Here is a 27,193-nt window from a genome sequence, read left to right as displayed (position 1 = left end):
ATACTTTGCTTTCAATCAGCTGCTGTTGAATCTCATATTGGCCATTAGGATAGGTTTCAGTATGTAAGTACAGGTCAACCTCTTTCACCCCTTTCTCGACATATGACCTTCAGTTAAGTCATATGCCGGCTGCTAAGCCGAGCCTACATCTTTCCCAGAAGATGATCGTTGTGATAATCAGTCACCTCCTACCTCTAATATGCGGCTGTTACCCTGTTAAATGCCGCTGTCAATCTCTGACGTGTGGCATTTATAGCGCACCGCCGGGCTTGTGATTGCCTGTCATTACGGTTCTCCTGTGAAAGCCAGCCAGTGGCTGGCATTCATAGACCATGATTTTCGCTATACATAGCTTTGGTGAGATAGTCATCTGGATCTTTTGCATTATTAATGTATTTGTCTTTGTCCCAAAAGTCTCCTCTGGTAATAGAGTATATGGTGAAACATGTGTTCCAATTACCTGATGTATCTGCTTTTCCTCTGGACAGTGGAGATGCTGGGGACATCTCTTCCTTTTATTTTGCCTGCTGGATCCATCTATAGCAAAAAAGCACAATAGGGAAGATTTTACTCAAACTTTGCAAAATATCTCATTATTCATAATTTTTTGTTCATTTTTACCCTTTCAAAGATGGGCAACAAGTATACTAGTAGGGATGGAAGGCCTCTTATATGAAGAGAGGTTGTAAAAGTTGACCTTGTTTAGCTTAGAAAAAAAAGACGTTTCAGGGGAGATCTTATTTTCAGTCATGGTCAAAAGTGTTAGCACCCTTGAAATGTTTCCAGAAAATGAAGTATTTCTCCCACAAAATTATTGCCATCACACGTTTTGTTATACACGTTTATTTCCTTTGTGTGTATTGGAACAATATGAAAAAAAGACAGAGAAGAAAAGGCAAATTGGATATAATTTCACACAAAACCCCCAAAAATGGGCTGGGCAAAATTGTTTGCCCCTTTCCAAAATTGTGAGTAAACAACTTTGTGTCAAGCATGTGATGCATGTTCAAACTCACATGTGGCAAGTAACAGGTATGGGCAATGTGAAAATCACACTGAAACCAGATAAAAAGGGGAGAAGTTGACTCAATCTTTGCATTGTGTGTCATGGAGGCATGGAGAACAGAAAGATGAAGAGAACTGCCTGAGGAATTGAGAACAAAATTTTTGAACAATATCAACAATCTTCAGAGATCTTGATGTTCCTTTTGTCCACGGTGCGCAACATAATCAAAAAGTTTACAACTCATGGTACTGAAGCTAATCTCCCTTGATGTGGACAGCAGAGAAAAATGAATGAAAGGTTGCAACACAGGATAGTTTGAAAGATGAATAAGCAGCCCCAATCAAGTTCCAAAGAAATTCAAGCCATAATGCAGGCTTACGGTGCATCAGTGTTAGTTCGAACTATCCATCGACATTTGAATGAAATGAAACGCTAAGGCAGGAAATCTAGGAGGACACCACTGCTGAGACAGACATAAAAAAGCTAGACTGCAGTTTGCCAAAATGTACGTGAGCTAAAATCCCTCTAGGAAAGCGTCTTGTGGACAGATGAGACCAAGAAAGCAGTTTTTGGTACAACATATTCTACAGTTTACCAAAAATGGAAATAGGTCTACAAAGTCAAATATGGTGGAGTTTCAAATAGGTTTTGGGGCGGTTTTGCTTTCTCTAGCACTGGGTGCTCTGACTGTGTGCAAGGCATCATGAAATCTGAAGATTACCAAAGGAATTTGGGTTGCAATGTAGTGCCCAGTGTTGTAAGAGAATGAGATGTCCTTGCATTCTGAGTGGCCATGATGGACCAAGTAGCCATTTTGTGCAAAGTTATTGAACCAACTGATTCCAACTGATTCTGCTTCTAAAATGCTAATAAGATGTACTGCTGGAAGCCCTAGACAGATTGGAGACACCAGATGAGATCATAGCCATTAGCAGGTATAGTGGACATACACACAGGTTAATTGAATCAGCTGCAGGGCAATGAGATAATAGAAAAATGGTAACATGTTAATAAAGAAGTGTATTTGCTGTAGTGAAAAACAGACATATATAGTTGTCAATAAAGTGAGAATAACGAGACAGAACTAAGAGCTGTGATGTGATTAATGACAGAGGCTAAGAGGAACATGGAGATTTCCGAGTTCTAATGAAGTTTGTGGTAAAAAGCCTTAAAGTCATTACATTTAACCATTGTATGCGTTGTTCTTGAATATATGTTTTTCTCTGCAGTATGAGGTTTTCATGTATACGCCTTTTTGCTGCAATGTGCTTTGTCTATACCATGTATAAAAAGCTCCTGTTACTGTTGATCCAGGGAGCTAGTCTGATTGCCGTATGTGGAGTCAGAAAGGAATTTTTTTTCCCCAATGTGAAGCTTACTGTTTGCCACATGGGTTTTTTTTGCCTTCCTCTGGATCAACATGTTAGGGCAGGTTAGGATAGGATATGGGTTGAACTAGATGGACTTAAAGTCTCCCTTCAACCTTAATAACTATGTTACTGTTGTTCAGGGCCACAACATCGTCAGTGTGCCGACAGGCCACAACATCGGCAGTCTGCTGCCAGGTCATACCATCGCCAGGCAATGGTGTATTGCCAAGTTTTTAACACTAAGGTTCCGATACGGCTTTAAAGAAGTCTAATACTTGCGATATAACGCAATTTTATTTTAAAGTACAAAATTAAAGGAATAGTATGATTGCGTACACTTTTGTATATTTCAACACACAAAGGTTAAGTACATATAAAGATTAAATACATATAATGATTAAGTACATATACTCACATCATCCATCACCAAGAGGCTTTAAAGCATCATCTGTCTGGAATATCAGCGAAGCAAAACACCAAGACAGAGAACCCCTGAGAAATGCACAACACTGCACGTCCCTCCTTATTTATGCAGGTATCACAACACTGTACACGTGTATATGTACCCCAGTTTATGCTTCTATCTTAGTCATGTTTCTCTGGCCTTATATAGTGATTTACACTACGTAGTAACTCTAGTTTCACCCTGCCCTTCCAGTGGCCAGCTTTCAAGATCAGATGAAACTGAGAAACTATGGAATCATCAGACAATGGGCAATAAAGCCATATAATAAAAAAGGCACAAGGATTAGATAAAATCCACCACAGACAAAGGTTAAATAAACCTTCATGTTTTACAATAACAAACAGCAACCATATAGAAACTTAGAACTGTATGTGAGGTAAAGTCATTCAGACAATAAGTAAACAGTTCTCAAGATTGTGTGACTGTGAGCATTGTCTGTCTGTAAATGTATGACCAGAAATGCTGCTTTGTAATGGTTTGAATACATTCTGAATATTTCAATATGGACTCAAAATAGCCATTTTTATATTAACACTACAAATGGCCATACCACTGCCAGCTATCCCAGCGTTACTTTTTCTGTCTGGACTCCTGTTCATGCCTAAAGGCTTTGTCTCACTGACTTTTCAATGTACCATTCTGCTGCGCATCTCCGAATAAATTTCAGTCTCAGCATTATAAGAGCATTGTCTACATATTTTTTGCTGCTCTTCCAGTTCTCAGTTAGGACTTTTCTTACAAGTGTCAGAAAGCTGGGTTTGAATCCAAGGTCATGGGATTCAAACATGACAATGACCCAAAACATACCTCAAGAAGTACCCAGAAATGGATGGAAACAAAGCGCTGGAGAGTTCTGAAGTGGCCAGCAATGAGACCGGATATAAATCCCATTGATCACCTGTAGAGAGATCTTAAAATTGCTGTTGGACTTCCGGTTTCAGCGCCAGCGTGGCTGCAGCGGGGTGAGGGAGCTCAGCGCTATAGCCTGACATTGAGCGACTTAAATAGACCACCGGCGCGCGCTACTCAAAGGAAAGGTGACTGCTGACATCACCGCATACCGGAGGCACCGTGGAGCGCTGGCTCCGAAGCACGGGCGGCGAGAGCAGAGCCGCAGGAGCACGTGGGACAGCAGGAGAGATCCCCAAGATGGCGGCGGCTGCAGCAGCGCCACAGAGCGGGAAGTTCAGGAGTAAGGGAAACCCGGAGGCGCAGCTGAAAACACCCAGGTCAGAACAGGGAGAGACAGGGGGAACTCGCATAAACCCCAAAGGAGACCGCCGGCCGGAATCACAGAGCGGGGAAGGTCCGGTGACAGAGACGCTTATACAGGGAGATCGCAGGGAGCTCGCAAGAGAGGTGGCAGGATACCTCACAGGAGATATAAAATCCGCAGTGAAGGAGGCAGTAAAAGACGCTTTAGAAGAGATCCACGAAATATCAGCGCAACATGCCAGCAGGATGAAGCACTTGGAGCAGAGGGTGATGGATATGGAAGATAGGACAATTCAGCTTGAACAGGAGCTGGAAGTGTCTCGAAAACAGGGCACATGGCTGAGGGATAAACTTGAGGACCTAGAAAACAGGTCCCGAAGAAATAACCTGCGGCTAGTGGGGCTACCCAAATCTGCAACATATCAGCAACTCAATGACATTTTTGAACAAGAACTGCCTACAGCCCTAGGAATACAAGATAAGTGGAAAGAGCTCACAGGGTGGGCCCGCCTGGAGGGAGCATGGCCAGAGACACACGCCTAAGTGGAGCGGGGCACGGTGACCAACGTACTCAGAGACCTCGCCAGGCTATTGCAAAGTATCTGGATTTCAAGGATAAGGACAAAATTCTGTGCCTTTTTAGGGCCAGGTGACAGCCACTCATGCTCCAAGGACATAAGGTTGTCATCTTTGAGGATTTTTCACCAGAAGTCACTAAAAAACGCAGGGCCTTCAGTGAGGTCTGTAGCCTCCTCTACAAGAAAGGCATCCAGTTCCAGCTACTTTACCCTGTTGTCCTCAAAACGAGGCACACGGATGGCTCCTTTAAAATTTGGAGGGACTCCAGCGAAGCAACGAGGGAGTTCATGTCATCTCCCACGAGATCTCCCAATGGACGTCACGACGAGGAAAGAAAAAGTGAGGAAAGCGGCAACTGCTCAGACCGCCTGAATACATGAGAGCTCCACTAGGAAGGCTTTTCTACAAGTGCATCTCCATAAAGGAGGATCTCATTGATGTTGTCTGTTGATGTTGTACGTTAAATCGTTGCGTGATTACTCGAAAGTGAAGAAGGTCTCACAAACTTTTGAAAATTGCTGCAGCACGCTCATCTGGACACGTAGATATAAGTTGATTGGGAACGGATAGAGTACAATTTTTATGTCTTTATATTTCCAAAGTTTTTCTTTTTCTTTATATATAGCCGGTACTGCAACTATGTCAAGTTGACCAGGTTGAGGAGAAGGTAGAGGAGGGCCATGTTGGAAAAAATGGAAGTACTAGTGATATACATGGCAAGGAGGGGAATGGAAGGGATGGGAGGGGAAGGGAAGGGATGGGAGGGGAAGGGAAGGGATGGGTGGGGAAGGGAATGTTGAAAATGTTTCCCATGTTGGAGTATTCAGTTCGGGGACTAGTTGGGTTTGGCTTGATATCTGCTGTAACACTTTAGATGCTTTCTTCAAGATTTGGTTCACTTCTCATAACACTACTGGGGGCGGACTTTGGCTATCCTGCCCAATGCTTTTTACACAGACATATCGCTTGTCTGTAGCCACATTGTTACCACGAATGGTTAAGATCATAACATGGAATATTGAGGGTCTGAAGACCCCGGAAAAAAGATCCTTGGTAATCAGGCACCTGAAGAGATTGAGTGGGGACATAGTTCTGCCCCAGGAGACACATTTGTCTCAACATGACATGTTCCGCATGCACAGACTTTGGGTGGGAGAGGTTTATGGGTCGGGAGCCAAGGGAAGGCAGGCGGGGGTGATCATTCTCATCAACAAAACACTTCCGCACAAACTGGTAACGTACCAACATGATCTAGGAAGACATGTCAGAGTAGTCTTAGAAACTCCTTGCGGAATATTAGACATCCATAATGTTTATGCCCCCAAATCGGCCAGGGATGTGTTTTTCCAAACCCTTTGCACCTCAGTTATGACTTCTGGCGCACATAACTTGATAATTGGAGGAGACATGAATGAGGTAATGCTGGATTCGGAGGACAGATCGAAAAGTGGGAGGGGTGGAAGCAGCTCTACTAAGGGGAGGGGAAACCCTCCTCTGTGCAATTTTGCAACTGATCTAATGACCGGGGATGTGTGGAGACAACATCACCCGGTCGAGCGGAAATACACCCACTATTCACACCCGCACAATTCATGGTCCCGTATTGACATGTTCCTGGTTAGCGAGAGCCTAAATGGAAAGGTTAAGGAGGCCGAGATAGGTGATCTAGTTATTTCAGATCATGCTCCAGTTGCAATGACCTTATTTGATATGCACCCAAAAGGCTCGGACATAATAAGGAGGTTCCCTCATTTCTTAAAAAAAGACAAAGACTTCGCCAAACTGTTGGGAGAGTGGTGGTCAGAGTATTTGCATCACAACCACCAATCCACAACGGATCACACTCTACAGTCATGGCCAAAAGTTTTGAGAATGACACAAATATTAATTTTTACAAAGTCTACTGCTTCATTTTTTCTAATGGCAGTTTGCATATACTCCAGAATGTTATAAAAAGTGATCAGCTTAACAGCAATTACTTGCAAAGTCAATATTTGCCTAGAAAATGAACTTTATCCCCCAAAACACATTTCAACATCATTGCAGCCCTGCCTTAAAAGGACCAGCTAACATCGTTTCAGTGATTGCTCCATTAACACAGGTGTGGGTGTTGATGAGGACAGGGCTGGAGATCAATCTGTCATGATTAAGTAAGAATGACACCACTGGACACTTTAAAAGGAGGCTGGTGCTTGGCATCATTGTTTCTCTTCTGTTAACCATGGTTATCTCTAAAGAAACACGTGCAGTCATCATTGCACTGCACAAAAATGGCCTAACAGGGAAGAGTATCGCAGCTAGAAAGATTGCACCTCAGTCAACAATCTATTGCATCATCAAGAACTTCAAGGAGAGAGGTTCCCTTGTTGCCAAAAAGGCTCCAGGGCGCCCAAGAAAGACCAGCAAGCGCCAGGACCGTCTCTTAAAAGTGTTTCAGCTGCGGGATCGGGCTACCAGCAGTGCAGAGCTTGCTCAGGAATGGCAGCAGGCAGGTGTGAGTGCATCTGCACGCACTGTGAGGCGGAGACTCTTGGAGCAAGGCCTGGTCTCAAGGAGGGCAGCAAAGAAGCCACTTCTCTCCAGGAAAAACATCATGGACAGACTAATATTCTGCAAGAGGTACAGGGAGTGGACTGCTGAGGACTGGGGTAAAGTCATTTTCTCTGATGAATCCCCTTTTCGATTGTTTGGGACATCTGGAAAACGGCTTATTCGGAGAAGACCAGGTGAGCGCTACCACCAGTTTTGTCTCATGCCAACTGTCAAGCATCCTGAAACCATTCATGTGTGGGGTTGCTTCTCAGCCAAGGGAATGGGCTCTCTCTCAGTCTTGCCTAAAAACACAGCCATGAATAAAGAATGGTACCAGAATGTCCTCCAAGAGCAACTTCTCCCAACCGTCCAAGAGCAGTTTGGCGATCAACAATGCCTTTTTCAACATGATGGAGCACCTTGCCATAAAGCAAAGGTGATAACTAAATGGCTCAGGGAACAAAACAGAGATTTTGGGATCATGGCCTGGAAACTCCCCAGATCTTAATCCCATTGAGAACTTGTGGTCAATCATCAAGAGACGGGTGGACAAACAAAAACCTTCAAATTCAGACAAAATAAAAGCATTGATTTTGCAAGAATGGACTGCTATCAGTCAGGATTTGATCCAGAAGTTGATTGAGAGCATGCCAGGGAGAATTGCTGAGGTCCTGAAGAAGAAGGGTCAACACTGCAAATATTGACTTACTGCATTAACTCATTCTGTCAATATAACCTTTTGCTACTCATAATATGATTGCAATTATATTTCTGTATGTGATAAAAACATCTGACAAACACACATAAAAACCAGAGGCCAGCAGATCATGTGAAAATATAATATTTGTGTCATTCTCAAAACTTTTGGCCATGACTGTAGTCTGGGAGGCGGCTAAAGCCGTTCTCAGAGGTAAAATAAAAGCACACACTTTAATAATGATAAAGAGGAGAATGACCGACCAATATTTAAAAGACAAGTAACTCTGTTAGACAAGCGTACAATAAGTTTCAAGGGCGGCCCTTTGAGGTCAATAAAAGAGCTTGGTTGGAAGCGAAGTTAGAATTTGACACGTGGGCCAGAAAGAAGGAGATGTTGGGGAAGTCATTGAGGGATGCCGAGCTCCACAGGTTTGGTGACAAATCTGGACACATGATGGCTAACCTAGCCAAAGGTAGATGTCCAGGGACTCAAATAGCAGCACTCAAAACACAAGATGACTCCATAATGACTGACCCGCGAGAAATAAACAGCATTTTGGGGAGGTTTTACGCTTCTCTATACGAACCCCGACGGTCTGATCAGGTGCAGGGAAGGAGATGGCTGGAGGGTGTGGAACTTCCGTTGATCTCTGAAACTGATCTACTAAACAGGGAAATAACAACAGAGGAAGAGATTTCTAGAGTTATAGGGGATCTAAATATTCATAAAGCCCCTGAGCCAGACGGGTTTGACGCCAGCCTCTATAAAATTTTGAAGGACCAGATCGCCCCGCATTTGAAAAATCTATACAATGATTACCTAAGAGGCAAAGCCATTTCTGATCACATGAACACAGCCCATATTAAACTCATCCCAAAGGGCGATAAACCCACTGATAACCCGGCCAACTTTCGCCCTATCTCTTTGATCAACCAGGATTTAAAAATTGTGGCAAAAATTATGGTAGACAGACTGGCAGGGATTCTTCCTAAATTATTTGGACCTGAACAAGTGGGACTTGTGAGGGGGAAATCGGCGCGGCGGTAGGGAACATAAGACGTTCAATGATGGTGCTGGAGGCAGTGAGGCTGGGGGACCATCGGGGAGGAGCTGCAGCCATTGTCATGCTAGATGCAGAAAAAGAGTTTGATAGTGTGGGGTGGCCATGGCTGGAGCAGGTGCTGGATAAGTTTGGTGTGCAGGGAGGATTCAGAAACCTCTTGTCCTCGATATTTACTAATCCCAAAGCCAAAGTTCACACACCGGGGTTTCTGTCAGACATAATATTATTAGGGAGAGGTACGACAGGGCTGCCCCCTTTCGCCGCTATTGTTTAATCTAGCCATTGAGCCGCTTGCCAGGTTTATCAATGCGGGCCCAAGCTTCCAGGGGATTAAAGTGGGCAAAAGAGAGATAAAATCTAGTTTCTTTGCGGACGATATTATTCTTTATATAGCAGACCCAAGTAGAGACCTTCCTGGCTTAATGAGGGAGTTGGATACCTTCGGAGAGATATCGGGGTTTAGACTTAATAAAACTAAGTGCGAAGCTATGTTTCTTACTCATAGACCTCAAGGAATTGACCAATTAGAACGGGGACAGGCTTCCATACATGGCATACCAATAGCAAGCAAGGCGAAAAAATATTTGGGGATCTTTTTGGGGAAAGACTCAAGAGATATCTATAGACTTAACTATGCCCCCATTATAAATAAAATAATACAGGAACTAAAAAGGTGGAAAGACCTGCCACTGTCGCTCTTGGGAAGGAACTATCTGATCAAGATGATCAGCTTTTCCCGTCTACTGTATCCCCTGCAAACATTGCCCCTCCTTTTAAGACATGTAGATATAAACAAGCTCAACAAAGCCTTTTCTGACTTTCTATGGAGAGAAAGAAAAAGTAGAATCAGCAAACGTATATTGATGCTATCGAGGGATGAGGGGGGGGGATAGCACTGCCCAACATCAGAGGGTACAATCTGGCCTGCATTGCCAGACACATTCTTGACTGGCTAAGACACACTAGCAAACACTCGGACTACACATTGGAGTCGGACTGGTGTAAGCCCTGGGACCTCACAGCGATCTTGCACTCCTCAAGCACGACATTAGACCCGAAGGTGAGAAACTCAGTGATCTTTTGGGACACTAGGGCGGCTTGGAAGGCCATAAGATGCAAACTAGGCATGTCATGGAGGATATCTAAATATTTCACACCATGGGGACACCCCGACTTTAGTCAGGGAAAAGATAATGCTCTGTTTCAAATCTGGAGGGAAAAAGGAGTTAGAACTATGGGGGAACTGATGCAGACTCAAGAAAATAGATGGATGACGGCAGACGAGATTTTTCTCAGGTGGGGACTTGACCCTTCTCATATCTTGCAATATGCTCAGCTGCAACACCATTTATTCTCCAAATTACGAGACATACATGAAGAGTGTTAGTCTTCCGAACTCAAAAATCTTCTTTCAAGACACATATCTGAAGTGAATATCTTAACTATTTACCGGACCATGGGGGGAACCCTACTGCCTTCGGGTCCACAAGAGTTGTTCAAGGGCTGGGAAACTAGACTGCAAGAAACGGGGGTAAGGGAATTGATTCTGTCTGGGTGGAATGAGTTGCGTAAGCATGTAAGTAATGAAAGATGGAGGGATACTCACTTCCGAATGATACATAGAGCCATACTAATATCATAATATGCGCATATTCATGAGTTTTAATGAGCGGTATCACATGACCGCTGAAGGCAGGAAGAGAGCGCGGAGAAGCTTGGGGCTCAAGCGACAGCGTCAGGACGGGTAAGTATAGCGATACTCACCTGTCCTGCGTCCATGGCTGCTTGCTGCTGTCTGTCATCGGTCAGTGACTCCAGACAGCAGAGGGCGCGGTGACGTGTTAGTGCGCGCCGCGCCCCGCCCCCTGCAGTCTGAACGTCACTGACTGATAACGTGGCAGATAGCGGTGAGCAGCCATGGACGCAGGACAGGTGAATATCTGACACCCAGCGACGGAGAGGTGAGTATGTCATTTTTTTTATTTTTACATGCTTCAGCAGCGGCAGCACATGGGGAAATCATAGAATCGTAGAGTTGGAAGGGACCTCCTGGGCCATCTGGTCCAACCCCCTGCTCAAAGCAGGATTCGCTAAATCATCCCAGTCAGATGTCTGTCCAGCCTCTGTTTGAAGACTTCCATTGAAGGAGAACTCACCACTTCTCGTGGCAGCCTGTTCCACTCATTGATCACTCTAACTGTCAAAAAGTTTTTTCTAATATCTAATCTGTGTCTCTTCCCATTCAGTTTCATCCCATTGCTTCTAGTCTTTCCTTGTGCAAATGAGAATAAAGTTGATCCTTCTACAATGTGACAGCCCTTTAGATATTTGTAGACAGCTATTAAGTCTCCTCTCAGTCTTCTCTTTTGCAAACTAAACATTCCCAAATCCTGCAACCTTTCCTCATAAGACAGGGTTTGCAGACCGGTCACCATTCTGGTCGCTCTTTTCTGAACTTGCTCCAGTTTGTTGATGTCTTTTTTAAAATGTGGTGCCCAAAACTGGACACAATATTCCAGATGAGGTCTGACCAAAGAGGAATAGAGGGAAATAATGACTTCACGTGATCTAGACTGTATGCTTCTGTTAATACATCCTAGAATTGCATTTGCCTTTTTTGCTGCTGCATCACACTGTTGACTCATATTCAGTCTGTGATCTATTAGTATACCCAAGTCTTTTTCACATGTGCTGTCACTTAGCCCTATTCCTCCCATTCTATATATGCTTTTTTCATTTTTATTGCCCAGATGTAGTACTTTGCATTTCTCCCTGTTAAAAACCATTCTGTTAGTTGCTGCCCACTTCTCCAGTTTATTTAAATCTTTTTGAATCCTCTCTCTCTCTTCTCTAGTATTAGCTATCCCTCCTAGCTTTGTGTCATCAGCAAATTTAATCAGTTTACCCTCAATTCCTTCATCTAAATCGTTGATAAAGATGTTGAACAATACAGGGCCCAGGACAGAGCCCTGTGGTACCCCACTTGAGACATTCTTCCAACTGGATGTGCAGCCATTTACGACCACTCTTTGGGTCCGATCACTAAGCCAGTTATGAATCCACCTAACAGTTGCCTTGTCCATTCCATACTTAGTCATTTTTTCAATAAGGATTGTATGAGAGACTTTGTCAAATGCTTTGCTGAAGTCAAGATATACTATATCTACAGCATTTCCTTGATCCACCCAATCAGTGATACCGTCATAGAAGGAAATTAAGTTAGTCTGACATGACTTATTAGTTAGAAACCCATGCTGACTCTGTTTAATCACTTCATTCTTATCCAGGTATTGACATACATGTTGTTTAATAATTTGTTCAAAGATCTTTCCTGGTATAGAAGTCAGACTCACCGGCCTATAGTTGCCTGGGTCCACCTTCTTCCCCTTTTTGAAGATAGGAACAACATTTGCTCTTCTCCAGTCTTCTGGCACTTCTCCTGTTCTCCAAGAATTTTCAAAGATTATGGAGAGGGGTTCAAAAATTTCTTCTGCTATCTCCTTCAGTACTCTGGGGTGTAATTCATCTGGACCTGGAGACTTGAATTCATTTAGGTTAGCTAAGTGTTTCCTCACTATCTTTCTGTTTATAGATATCCTGGATTCTTCTATTCCCTTAATAGGACAGTGAATAACAGTTGATGTTGCATTTCCTTTCTGAGAGAAAACAGATGCAAAATAGGAATTTAAAAGTTCAGCCTTCTCAACATCCTGTCTTACCATTTCATCATTTTCATCCTGTAAAAATCCTATAGCATCTTTGACTTTTCTTTTACTTTTGACATATCCCCAAAATCCTTTATTATTGCTTTTGACATCTCTTGCAAGCCTCAGTTCATTTTCAGCTTTAGCTAATCTGATTTGTGCCCTGCAGGTTCTGCAGACAGCATTATATTCTTCTTTAGATATGCCTCCCTCTTTCCATTTTATAAACATTTTTTTCTTCCTTTTTAGCATGTGCTTAAGTTCTGTGTTCATCCATCCTGGTTTCCTTAAATGCTTCCTATTCTTCCCTCTTTTCGGAATTGTTAACAACTGTGCTTTGAGAATTTCATTTTTCAAGATTTCCCATCCTTCCTGGACATTTTTGTCTTTAAGGATATCCAGCCATTGGATCCCTCCAATTCTCTTTCTGAATCCCTTAAAATCTGCCTTTCTGAAATCTAACCTTGACGTCTGAGTCTTCACAGGTCTTCCACCTCTAGTAATCCAAAATTCTAAAATAGCATGGTCGCTACCTCCTAGGGTCCCAGCCACTTTTACCTCCTCAACCATTTCCTCCCTGTTTATAAGGATTAGATCCAAGGTAGCAGTTCCCCTTGTTTTCTCCCTTACCTTTTGGAAGATAAAGTTGTCAGCAAGAGAGGATAAGAATTTCCTTGACCTGTTAGTTTTGCCTGAGAGAGATTCCCAACAAATGTCTGGATAGTTGAAATCTCCCATGACAACTATGTCATATTTTTTGGAGAACTTGGCCATCTGATGCATAAAGAGTTCATCTATATCTTCGGCTTGCACAGGCGGCCTGTAGTAAATGCCTACAATGGTGTCCTTTCCATTGTTCTGTCCTTGTATTCTTACCCAAACAGTTTCCACAGAACTCCCAGTCTCTGAAGCTTCAATCTCTGTGCAGATATACGCGTTTCGAACATACAATGCGACACCCCCTCCTCGTTTATCAAGTCTGTTTCTTGCAAATAAGTTGTATCCTTCTAGTCTTGTATTCCAATCATGTGTATTGTCCCACCAAGTTTCAGTGATTCCAATTACATCATATTTCTGTTCCTGTGTTAGTAGTTCCAATTCTCCTTGTTTGTTGCCCATGCTTTGTGCATTAGTATAGAAACATTTTAGTTTGTGATTGGTTTCTCTTTCTCCAATATTTTTAGTGATTAGATTCTTTCGTCTTTGTTCTTCCTTTCCACTTCTAATAGCAGAGTTCTCAATAGCATTTGTCAGGTGTATGGCTTTTTCTGGTCTTTTGCTTCCCTTCCCATGTTGTTCTAGTTTAAAGCTCTCCTTACAAGTGTAGCAAGGCGACTTCCAAATACATGCTTTCCAGTCTTCGTAAGGTGCACCCCATCTCTAGCAAGTAGTCCATCGTATAAGTAGTTCACTCCGTGATCCAGAAATCCAAATCGTTGCTGACGGCACCATCGACGTAGCCAGTTGTTCACCTGCAGAATCTTATTCCACCTCCTTGTTCCATGGCCATCCACTGGGAGGATGGAAGAGAAGACCACCTGCGCTCCCAGTTCTTTCACTTTCTTAATCTTAAGGAGCTTCTAATGGGGGCAGCACATGGGGGAATAATCTATGGAGCTTCTAATGGGGGCAGCATATGGGGGAACAATCTATGGAGCTTCTAATGGGGGCAGGATATGGGGGAACAATATGGAGCTTCTAATGGGGGCAGGATATGGGGGAACAATATGGAGCTTCTTCTGGGGTCAGCATATGGGGGAACAATCTATGGAGCTTCTTCTGGGGTCAGCATATGGGGGAACAATCTATGGAGCATTTCCCACCCTAGGCTTATACTCGAGTCAAGAAGATTTCACAGTTTTTTGTGGCAAAATTAGGGGGGTCAGCTTATACTCGGGTCGGCTTATACTCGAGTATATACGGTACCTCTAATTAGAAATGTAGTACAGTTTTACTGATTTGCCATGTCTCTTTCAGTTTGCAGGACCTTAGGTATTCATGGTTATGACCACTAGCAACTAGCTGTCACTCTATGATTGGTCATACCCATGGATACCTAAGGTCCTGCTAATGAGGAAAGACATAGTGAAAGTCTTAGTTACTCACCGGTTAACGGTATTTTTCAGAGTCCATGACAGCACCACCTGAGAGAGGGGATCCGCCCTTCAGGAACAGGAAACCTACAGATACAAAAGGGCGGCACCTCTCCCACGCATCAGTTGGATTACAGAGCACAAGAGGACCATAATGGTTAATAGCATAGTTTATATACAATACTCTACATGACTATTTAAATTACTCGTGTACATATAAGAGGAAGAAGTGCACACCCGAATTAAACTAAAGGGAGGGAATATACGGGTGCTGTCATGGACTCCGAAAAATACCGTTAACCGGTGAGTAACTAAGACTTTATTCTGTCGTCCATGATAGCACCACCTGAGAGAATTACAGAGAGTAATAACTATTTAGGGAGGGACTACAGCCTGCAGCACCCTTATACCAAAAGAGAGGTCTGTGGAAGCACCCAAGTCTAGACTATAATGACTATTATAAAGGTGCTCGGGAGGACCAAGTGGCCGCCTTACATATCTGGTCAATGGAGACTTCAGATCTCTCGGCCCACGAGGTCGCCATGGCTCTGGTGGAATGCGCCCTCAGCTTCCCTGGTGGCGACCTGCCTTTTGAGATGTATGCTATTGAAATCGCCTCTCTAATCCACCTGGCTAGTGTATTTTTTGACGCTCTAAAACCTTTCCTAGGGCCTTGATGGGAGACAAACAGGGCATTATCTTTTTTCCAGGGATCGGTAACTGCCAGATATTCTGTGAGGCATCTCCTAACATCCAGGGTGTATAGTTTCTCTTCCTTCTCATTAGTTGGATTAGGGAGGAAGGATGGAAGGACTATTTCCTGTGTCCTGTGAAAGTTAGAAACTACCTTAGGTAAGTACGCTGGATCAGGTCTGAGTATTACCCTATCGTCCTTAAACTGTATATAAGGAGATAATGTCTGAATGTCGCTTAGTCTACGAGCTGACGTCAGAGCTACCAGGAAGGCTACTTTGAGGGACAGGTTTTTTATGGAAGCTGATGAGATAGGTTCAAATGGAGCTTCTGTCATAGCCGTGAGGACTAGGTTCAAGTCCCACGGCATGAATCTATCCTTCACTATTGGCCTGGATCTACTTGCTGCCTTAATGAATCTACTGACCCAGTAGTTACCTGCGATGTTGCAGCTAAAGAGGGTCGCCAAGGCTGATACTTGTACTTTAAGGGTACCAGTGGAAAGCCCCATGTCCAGACCTTTCTGAAGAAACTCTATGATTTGATTTATAGGCGCTGAACCCCCAGCGACTATTCCAGCGTTCTGAAGGAATTTCTTCCAAATTCTGACAAATTTTGGTAGTAATGATTTTTCTACTTTTAAGTAGGGTGTTAATCAGGTCTGGGGAGAAGCCTTTATCTTTTAGCAGTGTCCGTTCAAACTCCACGCCGTCAGATGTAGGCCAGCCACCTGAGAATGAAAGACTGGGTCCTGGGATAGGAGATCTGGGATGTCCGGGAAAACCCAAGGATCGGGCACCGACATGGTCCTGAGGCATGAGAACCATGCCCTCCTGGGGCAAAATGGAGCAATAACTATCACCCTTGCTCTGTCTCTCCTGATTTTCCTCATCACCAGGGGTAGTAGAGATAGGGGAGGGATGGCGTAGGCTAGCCTGAAGTCCCACTTTATCAGAAAGGCATCTACCGCCAGGGGGTTCTCTCTGGGATTTAGGGAGCAGAATTGTCTTAATTTTCTGTTTTCCATGGTGGCGAAGAGATCTACCTCTGGTTGTCCCCACTTCTGTACAATCAGGTCGAAGATGGAGTTTTTTAGGGACCTTTCTCCCTGCTTTAGCAGATTGCGGCTTAAGAAATCTGCCGTGATGTTTTCTTTCCATTTTATATGTATAGCTGTTAAAGATAGAAAATGCTGCTCTGCTAGCTGTAACAACCGTTCTGCCACATTCATCAGCGGTTTGGAACGAGTCCCGCCTTGGTGGTTGATATAAGCCACGGTGACCTGATTGTCGGAGAACACTCGTACATGATGGCCCTGTAGATACAAAAGTAGCTTCTTAGCTGCCTGCTCTACTGCTGTCAACTCTTTCAGGTTAGATGACATTTCTATCTGATGATGCTCCCATAGGCCCTGGACCAGAATCTCACCCATATGAGCCCCCCAACCGGAAGGGCTAGCATCTCTGGTGACTATGCGGGATATGTCATACTCCCAGGGAACCCCTCTGGATAAATTATTCTTGTTTAGCCACCACTCTAGGGACTCCCTTGTGTTTCAGGACAAGATTAGCTGGCCCTCTAAGTAACCCCCAAGGATTCTTTGATGCGCTAAAACCTCGTCCTGTAGTGTTCTTGAATGAAACTGGGCCCACTGGACCGCCGGGATATAGGACGAAAGAGAACCCAGAAGGGACATGGCTTTCCTGAGGGACATGGTAGGGTTATTGGATACACTACAAACAACCTCGGCATACAAAAAGAGAGAATTCAAATGATCCAAGAGCAAAGTTTATTGCATATCATAATTCCATATAGTGATAGACCCAAAAGAAGATGTGACAAGTAATCCACAGAAAAAAAATTATAATCGACGTTTCGGCTATAATGCCTTTTTCAAGAATTTATCTGCAGAAAAATCATACCAAACTTTAAATAAAAGAATTTTTCATATGAAAAAGTATAATGTCATCGTCAAATATAAATTATATACATATAAAATATAATACACTCAATTCAAGCAAATCAAAATAAAGTGCAACTGATACCAAGATGAACAATAATTCACATAGAGAAAAGGCTCCTTTCATAAATCTCATATATCAATATGCAGCTCCTTGCATACTAGGAGTTCAATACCTGTGGGAATAATGATCCATAGACAACAGAATGAGGTTCATCTCATAAACCACACAAACGTGGATTGCCTTATAAAAGAGAAAATATAGATCAGAAAAAATACTCAAGATACCTTTTAGAAAAAACTGCTTATTCATAATATATCCAAAGAAACCACATAAACGTGGATTGCCTTATAAAATGAAAGGACCCCGATCATCTGTAATATAGGGTTATTGGAAGCGTTCAGGACCTGATAGTGTAGGTGAACAAGCTTCTCCGGAGGCAGACGGCATTCCTGTTTCTCAGAATCTAGGATCAGGCCCAAAAATTGTTGGACTCTCATCGGCTGTAACCGAGATTTTTTAATGTTAAGCAGCCATCCTAACCGCTCTAGGGCAGACATTGCCCTTTGTAGCTGTTCCAAACAATGTTTCGCCGTTTTCCCTACAATCAGGAAGTCATCTAAGTAGGGGACTACCAGAATGTCTGATTCACGTAGATGGGCCATAACTTCCGCTACCACTTTAGTAAACACCCGGGGAGCGACTGCCACCCCAAAGGGGAGGGCCGTATATTGGAAATGTTGAACTGACCCATCTAACTGAACCGCCACTCTGAGGAAACGCTGATGAGCTGCATGAATGGGTATATGGTAGTAGGCATCTTTTAAATCTAACACCACCATAAAACAATTTTGAAACAGCAATTTTATTGTTGAATTGTCTCCATTTTGAACGGGCATATGACCAGGAATTCGTTGAGGGACTTAAGATTTATTATAGTCCTAAAGGAGCTGTCTGCTTGCGGACCAGGAACAGAGGGGAGTAGAAACCTTTCCCCCTTTCTCCCTCTGGAACCATAGTTAGGACTTTCTTGCGGCAAAGATCATGAACCTCGGCCTCCAGGGCAGCTTGTTCTCATGTGGAAGACCTGAGTGGGGTGACCTTAAATCAATCTTGGGGAACCCGGGCGAATTCTAGTTGTAGACCCGCCACTATCACCCCCAGTATCCAGTTACTACTAGAAATCATAGACAAGGCTGGGTAGAAGGCAGCTAGTCTCCCCCCTACCGGAGCAACTAGTCATTGGGGCGGCTTTTTAGTGTCACGTGCTGGACCTTCCTGGCGCCCCCCTCCTCCGAACATGAATCTGTACCTTTCCTTCTTCTGTCATCCCATCTGCCCTGATCCCTGGACGGCCTTCTACGGAAATATCCTTTCCTGGTAAAGGGACGTCTATAAGAAAAGTTCGGCAGACTGGGGAACTTCTTTATATCATCCCCGGCTTTCTCTAAAAGTTCATTCAGGACGGGGCCAAACAAATATTCCCCCTCACACGGAATGGAGTCGTGACCTGGCCTGTATATCTCCTGGCCAGCATTTTAACCAGAGAGCCCTTCAAGCTACGTTAGATAAACTCGCGGTCCTAGCCGCCATCCTCGCAGAGTCTGCCGAAGCATCAGCCAAAAAAGCCGCAGCACTTTGGATGATTGGTAGAGTTTTTTGAATGGATGCTCTTGAGGCTCCGTCCTTCAGCTGGGAATCCAGTTGATCTAGCCAGACCATCATGGATCTGGCCGTACATGTGGCATCTATCGCCGGTCTTAGAGCGCCTGCTGACATCTCCCACGTTCCCTTTAGAAAAGAATCCGCTTTTTTATCCAGCGGGTCTTTTAAGGAGGTCATGTCGTCGAAAGGTATGGAGGATTTTTTGGAGGCTTTGGCTACTGCCGTGTCCAGCTTAGGGGCCTTATCGCATCTGTTTACCACTGGGTCATCAAAAGGGTACCTCCGCTTGAAGGCTGGTGGCATGGTGCCCCTTTTTTCAGGTCTTTTCCATTCCCTATCTATCAGGCTCTGGACCTTATTTAATGGAAAGGCCCTACGCGTTCTGGGATCTAGACCCCCGAACATCATGTCCTGTGCCGAAAGTTCTGGCTTTGCATCTTCAACCCCCATAGTGGACCTTATTGTTTTAACTAGCCTATCCATTTGGTCTAAGGGGAAGCAGAATCGGCTAGAGTCTTCCTCCGAAGAAGACGAAGTGGAGGCCGGGGAATCTAAGGAGTCATCGTTCCTAGGGGCGGTCGAGGACTCTGAACCTGAGAAACTAATTTCTCTCCTCCTAGAAGAATCCCCTTTAGATAGGGCCGTCATCTCTGTCCTGATTATCTCCCTCAGGCTTGTGGTGAAGTCCGGCGTTTCTTCTGCTCCCTGTATGGACGGGGGATAGTGTAAGGGCCTGTCAATCTACTCCTGGGCCATCGTCCCCTTCCAACCCCTACCGTTTGTCGCACGCATGGCTGACACAACTTTTTAGGGTGGCCGTCTGGCAAGGGGCAACTACAGAGGGCACATTCCCTGTGCTTCTGTTTTCCCGTAGCTTTCCTCCCCTACGAAAAAACATAAGGGAACACTGCATCAGGGTACTTTCACGGAGATCTCTTACCCATGCAGATGAGGCAGGTACCAGATCACGGAGGGAGGCAGGAGGGTCCTTTAGTCTGGAGGAACTTCTGCGGCTCTGTTCGCTCGTTGGGTTTCTGTTTCTTCTGCTGGCCACTCACCTGAGGCTTCACCGTGGCCTGTTTCTGTGGGCGCTCCTGCACTTCGTCCTGCTGCTCTATGGGGGCTTCTGTCGCCTCCATTGCTGGGTTTCCAGAAGCACCCCAGCAGAGTCACCTCCTGCCTTATAAGGCCTCCCGGTGTCCGGGTCAGCAGGGTTCTGGCCGTGGCACCTCCCACCCGGGACCTCCCCCCGCATGCTCCGGAAACCCCCCCCCCGCCCCTGGCGCCGCTCCGGACAGCCGCGCACACCGGAAAGCCGGCCGGCACCAGACTTCCGGTTTCGGCGTTCCCGGGCCCGCCCCTTCCGCCGCGTCACCTCCACCGCTCGTCTGAGACCGCGGGAGCGCGCAGAAAGGAGCCGGCACGGCGCCCCCGGCTCAGGCATGCCCGCAGCCCCTCCGTGTGCCGCCCTGCGCCCGCCGACCGGGCACAAACGCCGGCCCGGATGGAAGGGAGACCGGACCCCGGGGGGAACGTACCAGGAGGGGGCCCGGGGCATACATACCTCCTGGTGCCGGCACTCTGGAGGCAGCTGTCCACCGGACCCTCTGCTCCACCTGCTCCAACCACTGCCGTGGCGACCTACCCGAACCCACCGTGGCGCTTCCAGGGACCCGAGCTTGACCGAGGTAGGAGATCCTCCCGCTACCTGGGTCGGTCAGCCGGCCTGGGAATCCCTCGATGACTCCATGATGGACAATCTGAAGGAAGTCCCGTCCTCTAGGAATAGGAAACAAACTGATGCGTGGGAGAGGTGCCACCCTTTTGTATCTGTAGGTTTCCTGTTCCTGAAGGGCGGATCCCCTCTCTCAGGTGGTGCTGTCATGGACGACCGAATAAAATGAAGCTTTATCAAAATGACGCCGGCAGCGCCTGTGCAGTAGCATCTATAAGAACGTGATAGATGATGCTGCGCAGGCGTGGCCTCCGGCGACATTTTGATTAACTTTTTTTTTTCAAACAAAACTATATGTTTAAATAAAATGAAATCATATTTCAAACCATATTATATTCAGAAGCCATACACATGAATACCTAATTAGAGCACCACAGACCCCCACAGGCCGCCCCGGAGCATGAGCGTATCATTAACTCAAAACTGAAAATAAGGATTACACAACAACCACAAGACGGATTTCATCACCCCAGGTATCTTTGCAATCAGTATAACGACGCCAACCTGACAGTATCTGTAGGTCACTGTGCACAACCCTGCTGACAGGTTCATTTTAAGGGAAAAAGGGGTAGCACTTTCACAATAAAAAAAATACATGATGTGGTGAAATATTATAAATGTAGGTCTGGGTTAAAATTAATGAATATGTCAAGAGGATATAGCTTGATAGAAGTAGATATGAAAAAGTGACATGTACTATAATAAGTAATACGTAATAAGAAATAAGCAATAAATACATAAATATAGTCACGTAGCCATAATTACATATAATGGCAGCTGCTACTGATACAAGTCTATGTAGGTGGCAGGAGAGAGGCTGTACAGGCAGGGCTCCTCCTCGCCCTCCTATCTACATTGAATCTCATCAGTAGTGGCTGCCATCTCCTATTTCAGTAATGTAACATTCGGTCTTCACTGAATACAGATTTTACCTCAGAATTGAGAATTTTGATAATTACTGATGAATTCTGGCAGAGAAAGAAGCAGATCTCTCTGATAAGATTTAATATAAAGTTGCTTACCGTATATACTCGTGTATAAGCCGACCCGCGTATAAGCTGACCCCCTAATTTTGTCTCAAAAAACTGGGAAAACTTATTCACTCATGTATAAGCCGAGGGTTAATGGTGGTCCAAGAAGATGCTCCATAGATTAAAAAAAAAACCCATATGCTGCTGCACAAGGGTTAATGCTGGCCCAAGAAGATGCTCCATAAATACCCCCCATATGCTGCTGCACAAGGGTTAATGCTGCCCCATAAGATGCTCCATAAATACCCCTTATTTGCTGCTGCTGCTGCTGCCGCTGCTACTGCAATTACAAAAGAAAAATAAAAAAAAATGACATACTCGCCTCTCCTCCGCTGGGGGCCAGGTACCGGTGTCCTGAGCCCCCGGTACTGGCGATATTTACCGGTCCCCATTCCATCGCCGTCCACCGCTCTGTCTCCCGGGTCTCTGCAGTGACGTTCAGCAGAGGGCGCGCACTGACTACGTCATTGCGCCCTCTGCTTAACGTCACAGCAGGAGGACCTGGAGACAGAGTGGTGCACGGCGATGGAACGGGGACAGATGAATATTGAGCATATTAATGAGTTTAATGAGCGGTACCACGTGACCGCTGAACGCAGGAAGAAGACAACCTACGGAGAAGCAGGGGCTGCAGAGACGTGCCAGGAGGGGTGAGTATGGTCTCTGACACCCACGCTCTCCCGCCCACCCCCGGTATATGACTCGCGTATAAGCCGAGAGGGGGACTTTCAGCTAAAAAAAAAAGGGCTGAAAATCTCGGCTTATACGCGAGTATATACGGTGTTTTCATGTGTATTATTGATTTATAACATAAAAATTAAAATTATGTTTTAAGCCATATACTTTGGCATTGTAGCTGAGATTAGTAATTGGTTGCATCACTACTATAGTGCATCACCGCTGAGGCCAGTCACAAGGCAAAACAGAGACCAGTGTAACGCAGGTGGTGCGTCACTAAGGCCTGTTTCACACTTCAGTTTTTTGCAATCAGTCAAAATCCGCCAAAATTTGAAAATGGCGGATCCGCCATTTTTTCCCATAGGGATACATTAGTGGCGGATGGTCGTCCGTTGCGTCCGCTATTCTGCGGATCCGCCAAATTCCTGGCGGATTCTGTCTGAGGTGGACAGAGCTTGCAACGTTTTTTTGCGCCGTCAAAATGGCAGACAACGGCGGATCCGCCGTCGTCCGCCAAGCGGTAGAATGGGCGCCTATGGGCGGCGGATCAGCCGGGATCCGCTATTTTGCGGAACCCGCTAAATCGCACTGAGCATGCTCAGAAAAAAAATATACTTTTCCAGACAGTCCCAAAACTATATAAGGTGGGTTAAGTAATCATTGGGCCCAGACATCCGGCACCAGCCACACTGACAACACGGAGCCAGAGCCAGCCAGCACCTTCCCAGCATAAAGACCCCCAGCTGAGAAGAGAGAGAGCCTGCCAACCTGCCATACCCCAGCTGCAAGAGGCCTGCCAGCACATGCCCAGCCACAAGCCAGGACAGAGAGAGGCCTGCTACCAAGCCACCAAAGCCTGCAATTGTGTGAGTATTAAAACTATTTGTGTGGGGCATGTCTGTGTGCCTCCGTGGCTTGTCTGTGTGTGTGTGTGTGGCATGCGTGTTTGTATGTGTGTGTTTTTTTTTCATAAATTCAATTGTTTTTCTGTTGCATGTGTACAGAATTTTATTTTCATACTACTGTAATTTTATTTTAATATTTGCAAGTATGCTGGGATTGTGTTCTGTGTGCATTGTATGTGGTGTAACTGGTATTGTATGTGGTGTAATTGGGCCCAGACATCCAGCACCAGCCACACTGAAGACACAGAGCCAGACATCCGACACCAGCCAGACTGATAGGAGACCGAGCTAGAGCTATAAAACCTGCCTGCCCAGCTGCAAGACCCCCACCTGCAAGACCCCTGGAGCATGTGTGTGTGTGTGTGTGTGTGTTTGTGTTTTTTTTTCCATACTTTAATTGTTTTTCTGTTGCATGTGTACAGAATTTTATTTTCATATTAATGTAATGTTTTTCCATATTTGCAATTGTGCTAAACTATTTGTGGGGCAAGTCTGTGTGTCTGTAGCTTGTCTGCATGTGTGTGTCGCCTGTCTGTGTGTGGTTTTTTTTTCATACTTTAATTGTTTTTCTGTTGCATGTGTATTGCATTTTATTTTCATATTTGCAATTGTGGTGTGATTGTGTTGTGTATCTGTTGTATATCATTGTTTTCTTTATTTTTCATTTATTGCTGTATTTAAAATAAAGAGCAGAGTAGCTCCTATTTGTGTAAAAAAAATATATAAACTAAAAAAAAAATTAATAAAAACTGTTTTGAAAAACTCTCTGTAGTATCATTTTAAAACCAGGTAAAATTAAGTATGGTTAGGTACCAAAAAGGTACATTAATTTTTGGGTTTTGGTATACAAGTGTGGTTATACTCTCAAGTGAGAGATTGGAATTTAGACATTCAAACACTTGGGTTTACTCTTGGTGAGAGATTTTCATGGAATTGACACATGCAAACACAAAGTGAGGGTATACACAGGAATTACACACCATCAATCACTGTGGTTACACTCTCAGTGAGAGTTTTTCACAGAATTCACACACATGCAAACACAAAGTGTGGGTATACACAGCAATTACACACCTGCAATCACTGTGGCTACACTCTCACTTGAGAGTTTTTCAGGGAATTCAAACACACGCAAACACAAAGTGTGGGTATACACAGCAATTACACCTGCAATCACAGTGTGGTTACACTCTCAGTGAGAATTTTTCAGGGAATTCAAACACATGCAAACACACAGTGTGGGTATACACAGCAATTACACACCTGCAATCAGTGTGGTTACACTCTCAGTGAGAGATTGTAAGGGAATTTACACATGCAAACACTTAAAACTGTGGGTATACTCAGTTTCAGGGAATTACACACATTAAATACCAATGAAGATTTTTTTTTTTGTATGCTATTAAAATTTTGTTTTCACTTTCATATCATTTCAGGAAGATCCGCGCACACGCCAGTACTTAGCAGACGCAGCACGCTGCAGCAAACCCACCAAGTCGCAGCAGAACCACAAAAAAAGAGTGCAATTTGCTCAGTAAGTATAAAGGCCTGAAAGTTTTTTGATATCCTTTGTATAGTAGCTTAACAAGTGTTTTTATACTTGCAGATCACTTCAGGAAGTTCCGAAGACCCGCCAGTCCGCAGGATACCCACCAGGTCGCAGCAATCCCACCAGGCCACAGCAGTTTGAGAAATGTCTTCTTCTGGGAGCTCCCCCTCACAGCAACAGCCAACTGAGGTTAGATAAATGTTTTTATTTAACTATTATTTTACAGGTTTTTTTTTTGTTTTTTTTTTAACAATATATACATTTATTATGTATTCACAGGAACCTGAATCTGAGGAGCTTCCAGGAGGAAACATGTAGAGTGGAGAGACGCAAAGAGGGGGCGCGTAGAGTGTAAGTTTAGCACATACAGACATACATACATAATGCTACACCCAACACAAACATTCATCACAGCGCACACACAATAACTACGCATCCATCCAAACCAAAATTTTATTTATTTATTTTTTTACAGTCTTCACAATCTGGTGCCCGCACTAGAGCGACTCCCACGACATCCCAGCATCGTCGAGGTGATGCCTCTGGTGGTCGGCAAACGGTAAGTAACCCTAATCGGATAATTGAGTAATGAACATCATGTAATTTTTTTTTATTTTTTTTCCTTCACAGGTTTCACAGCGTGCTCCCCGGAGACCAATTGAGGAGGGTCTCCAAATAGACACCGACGACCTCATCCATGAGGTTGAAACACGGGAGCCGCTGTGGAACATGGGAAACAGTTTGCATGCCAACCAACCGACCACCCGACGGCTCTGGGATGAGGTGTGTTTCGCGGTTGTAGAGAACTGGGAGGAGCTCGATGTGAGGGCCAGGGATTTAGTGCGTAAGTACTCGTATTACAATTTCAGTAACTTATATTCCAGCATGTGAAGTGTTGAATACTAAACACTTTGTTTTTTGTTTTTTTTCTTCACAGGTGACAGGGTTATCACACGGTGGCGGTCTCTCAGGAATCGCTTCAAGAGGGACTTCAACAAGGAGATGCAGGCCCCAAGTGGATCGTGAGGACGCCGGGGAACCCAGTATAAAAACTACAGAGCCGTGGGGTTCCTCCGGTCGACGATGGTGTGCAGAAGGTAAATATTCCACAAACCATTTCTGTAGTACAAATGTTTACATGTTTAACCATTTTTTTTTTCAGCACAGTTAAATAAAATATCAATATCTTTAATATATTTTTTTTCTTTATTTTAGCACCGTCTGCAGCACTCGGGAACCTGCATCTGAGTTGCCTCCCTCTGGAGTGATCCCTTGTGAGACCGCCCCGGGGGGCCACATCGAGGTATCCGACCACTCTCTACCTTCCCTCTTGTCTCGTCCCTCTATCCCCTCCATCAGCACTGGAGCAGCAGGGCAGACTTCATCACATGAAGCTGCTGGTGACGACTTGTACCCTGTTCCCCCACCCCTCAGACACTGCCGCAACATCTCGACCAACTTTTGGTTCTGGCCAGCAGCATCTGAGGAGTCAGGGAAGGATGACCTTGTCTGACTGTTTGAGTCTGAACTCATCTGTCCAGCATGGTTTCCACACTTATGGACAACAGTTATTTTCTGGGTTGACCATAATCAAAGTATCATGGAACTCAGAAGATACATGGAACAGATGAATTTAGAATCAAACCAGACGCCGAGACAGATTTTTTTTCAATCCATTGTCCGGCAAATGGAAGGTTTAAGTACTCACCAACAGATGCGTGTGATGCAAGCCTGTCACAATGCTCTAGTGGAAGTATTGTCAGAAGCATCCCAACCTCCCCCTGTCCATCCTTCCACCGTCCATCCTTCCACCGTCCATCCTTCCACCGTCCATCCTTCCACCGTCCATCCTTCCTCCTACCACTCCCTCTCCTTTCTCTAGTTCCCCATTCTATTCTTCCCAGTACCTTCCTTCCCCATTGCATTATACCCCAATACCCTCACCATACCCACCCCACACACACCTTCAATGTTCCCACAAACCTCGTCTGTCCTTCCACTCCCGTCCCTACCTCATGTTTTCAACCCCCCTTCCACTTCTGATCCTCACCAACTCCGTTCCCAGTCCTCCACCCCCCCCTCGATGTGGTCAACCCTGTTAACCCCTCCGATACTCTCTCCACCCAACAGTACCAGCATTTGTAATGTTGTTATTTTTTTGTTTGTTCTACAAAAAAAATTTAAAAAAAACAAAACAAAGTTTTAAAATATACCAAAAAAAAAAAGTTTTAAAAATTATACCAAAAAA

General features: G+C 44.7%; 1 protein-coding gene across 4 annotated transcripts in view; it reads right to left on the bottom strand.

The window, feature by feature from the left end:
- Positions 1-27,193, bottom strand: part of LOC141069560 (uncharacterized) — a 118,401-nt gene that overhangs the window by 38,370 nt on the left and 52,838 nt on the right. For all 4 annotated transcript variants that reach the window (XM_073559221.1, XM_073559220.1, XM_073559219.1 and 1 more), the window contains exon 5: positions 461-537. In XM_073559221.1, the coding sequence (XP_073415322.1) occupies positions 461-537 (77 nt within the window). The remainder of the gene's footprint in view (positions 1-460; positions 538-27,193) is intronic.

This window comes from Dendrobates tinctorius, unplaced genomic scaffold, assembly GCF_039654945.1.
Source record: "Dendrobates tinctorius isolate UK_male_01 unplaced genomic scaffold, ASM3965494v1 ptg000266l, whole genome shotgun sequence".
Taxonomy (NCBI): Eukaryota; Metazoa; Chordata; class Amphibia; order Anura; family Dendrobatidae; genus Dendrobates; species Dendrobates tinctorius.
This window is presented reverse-complemented; position numbering and strand designations above follow the sequence as displayed.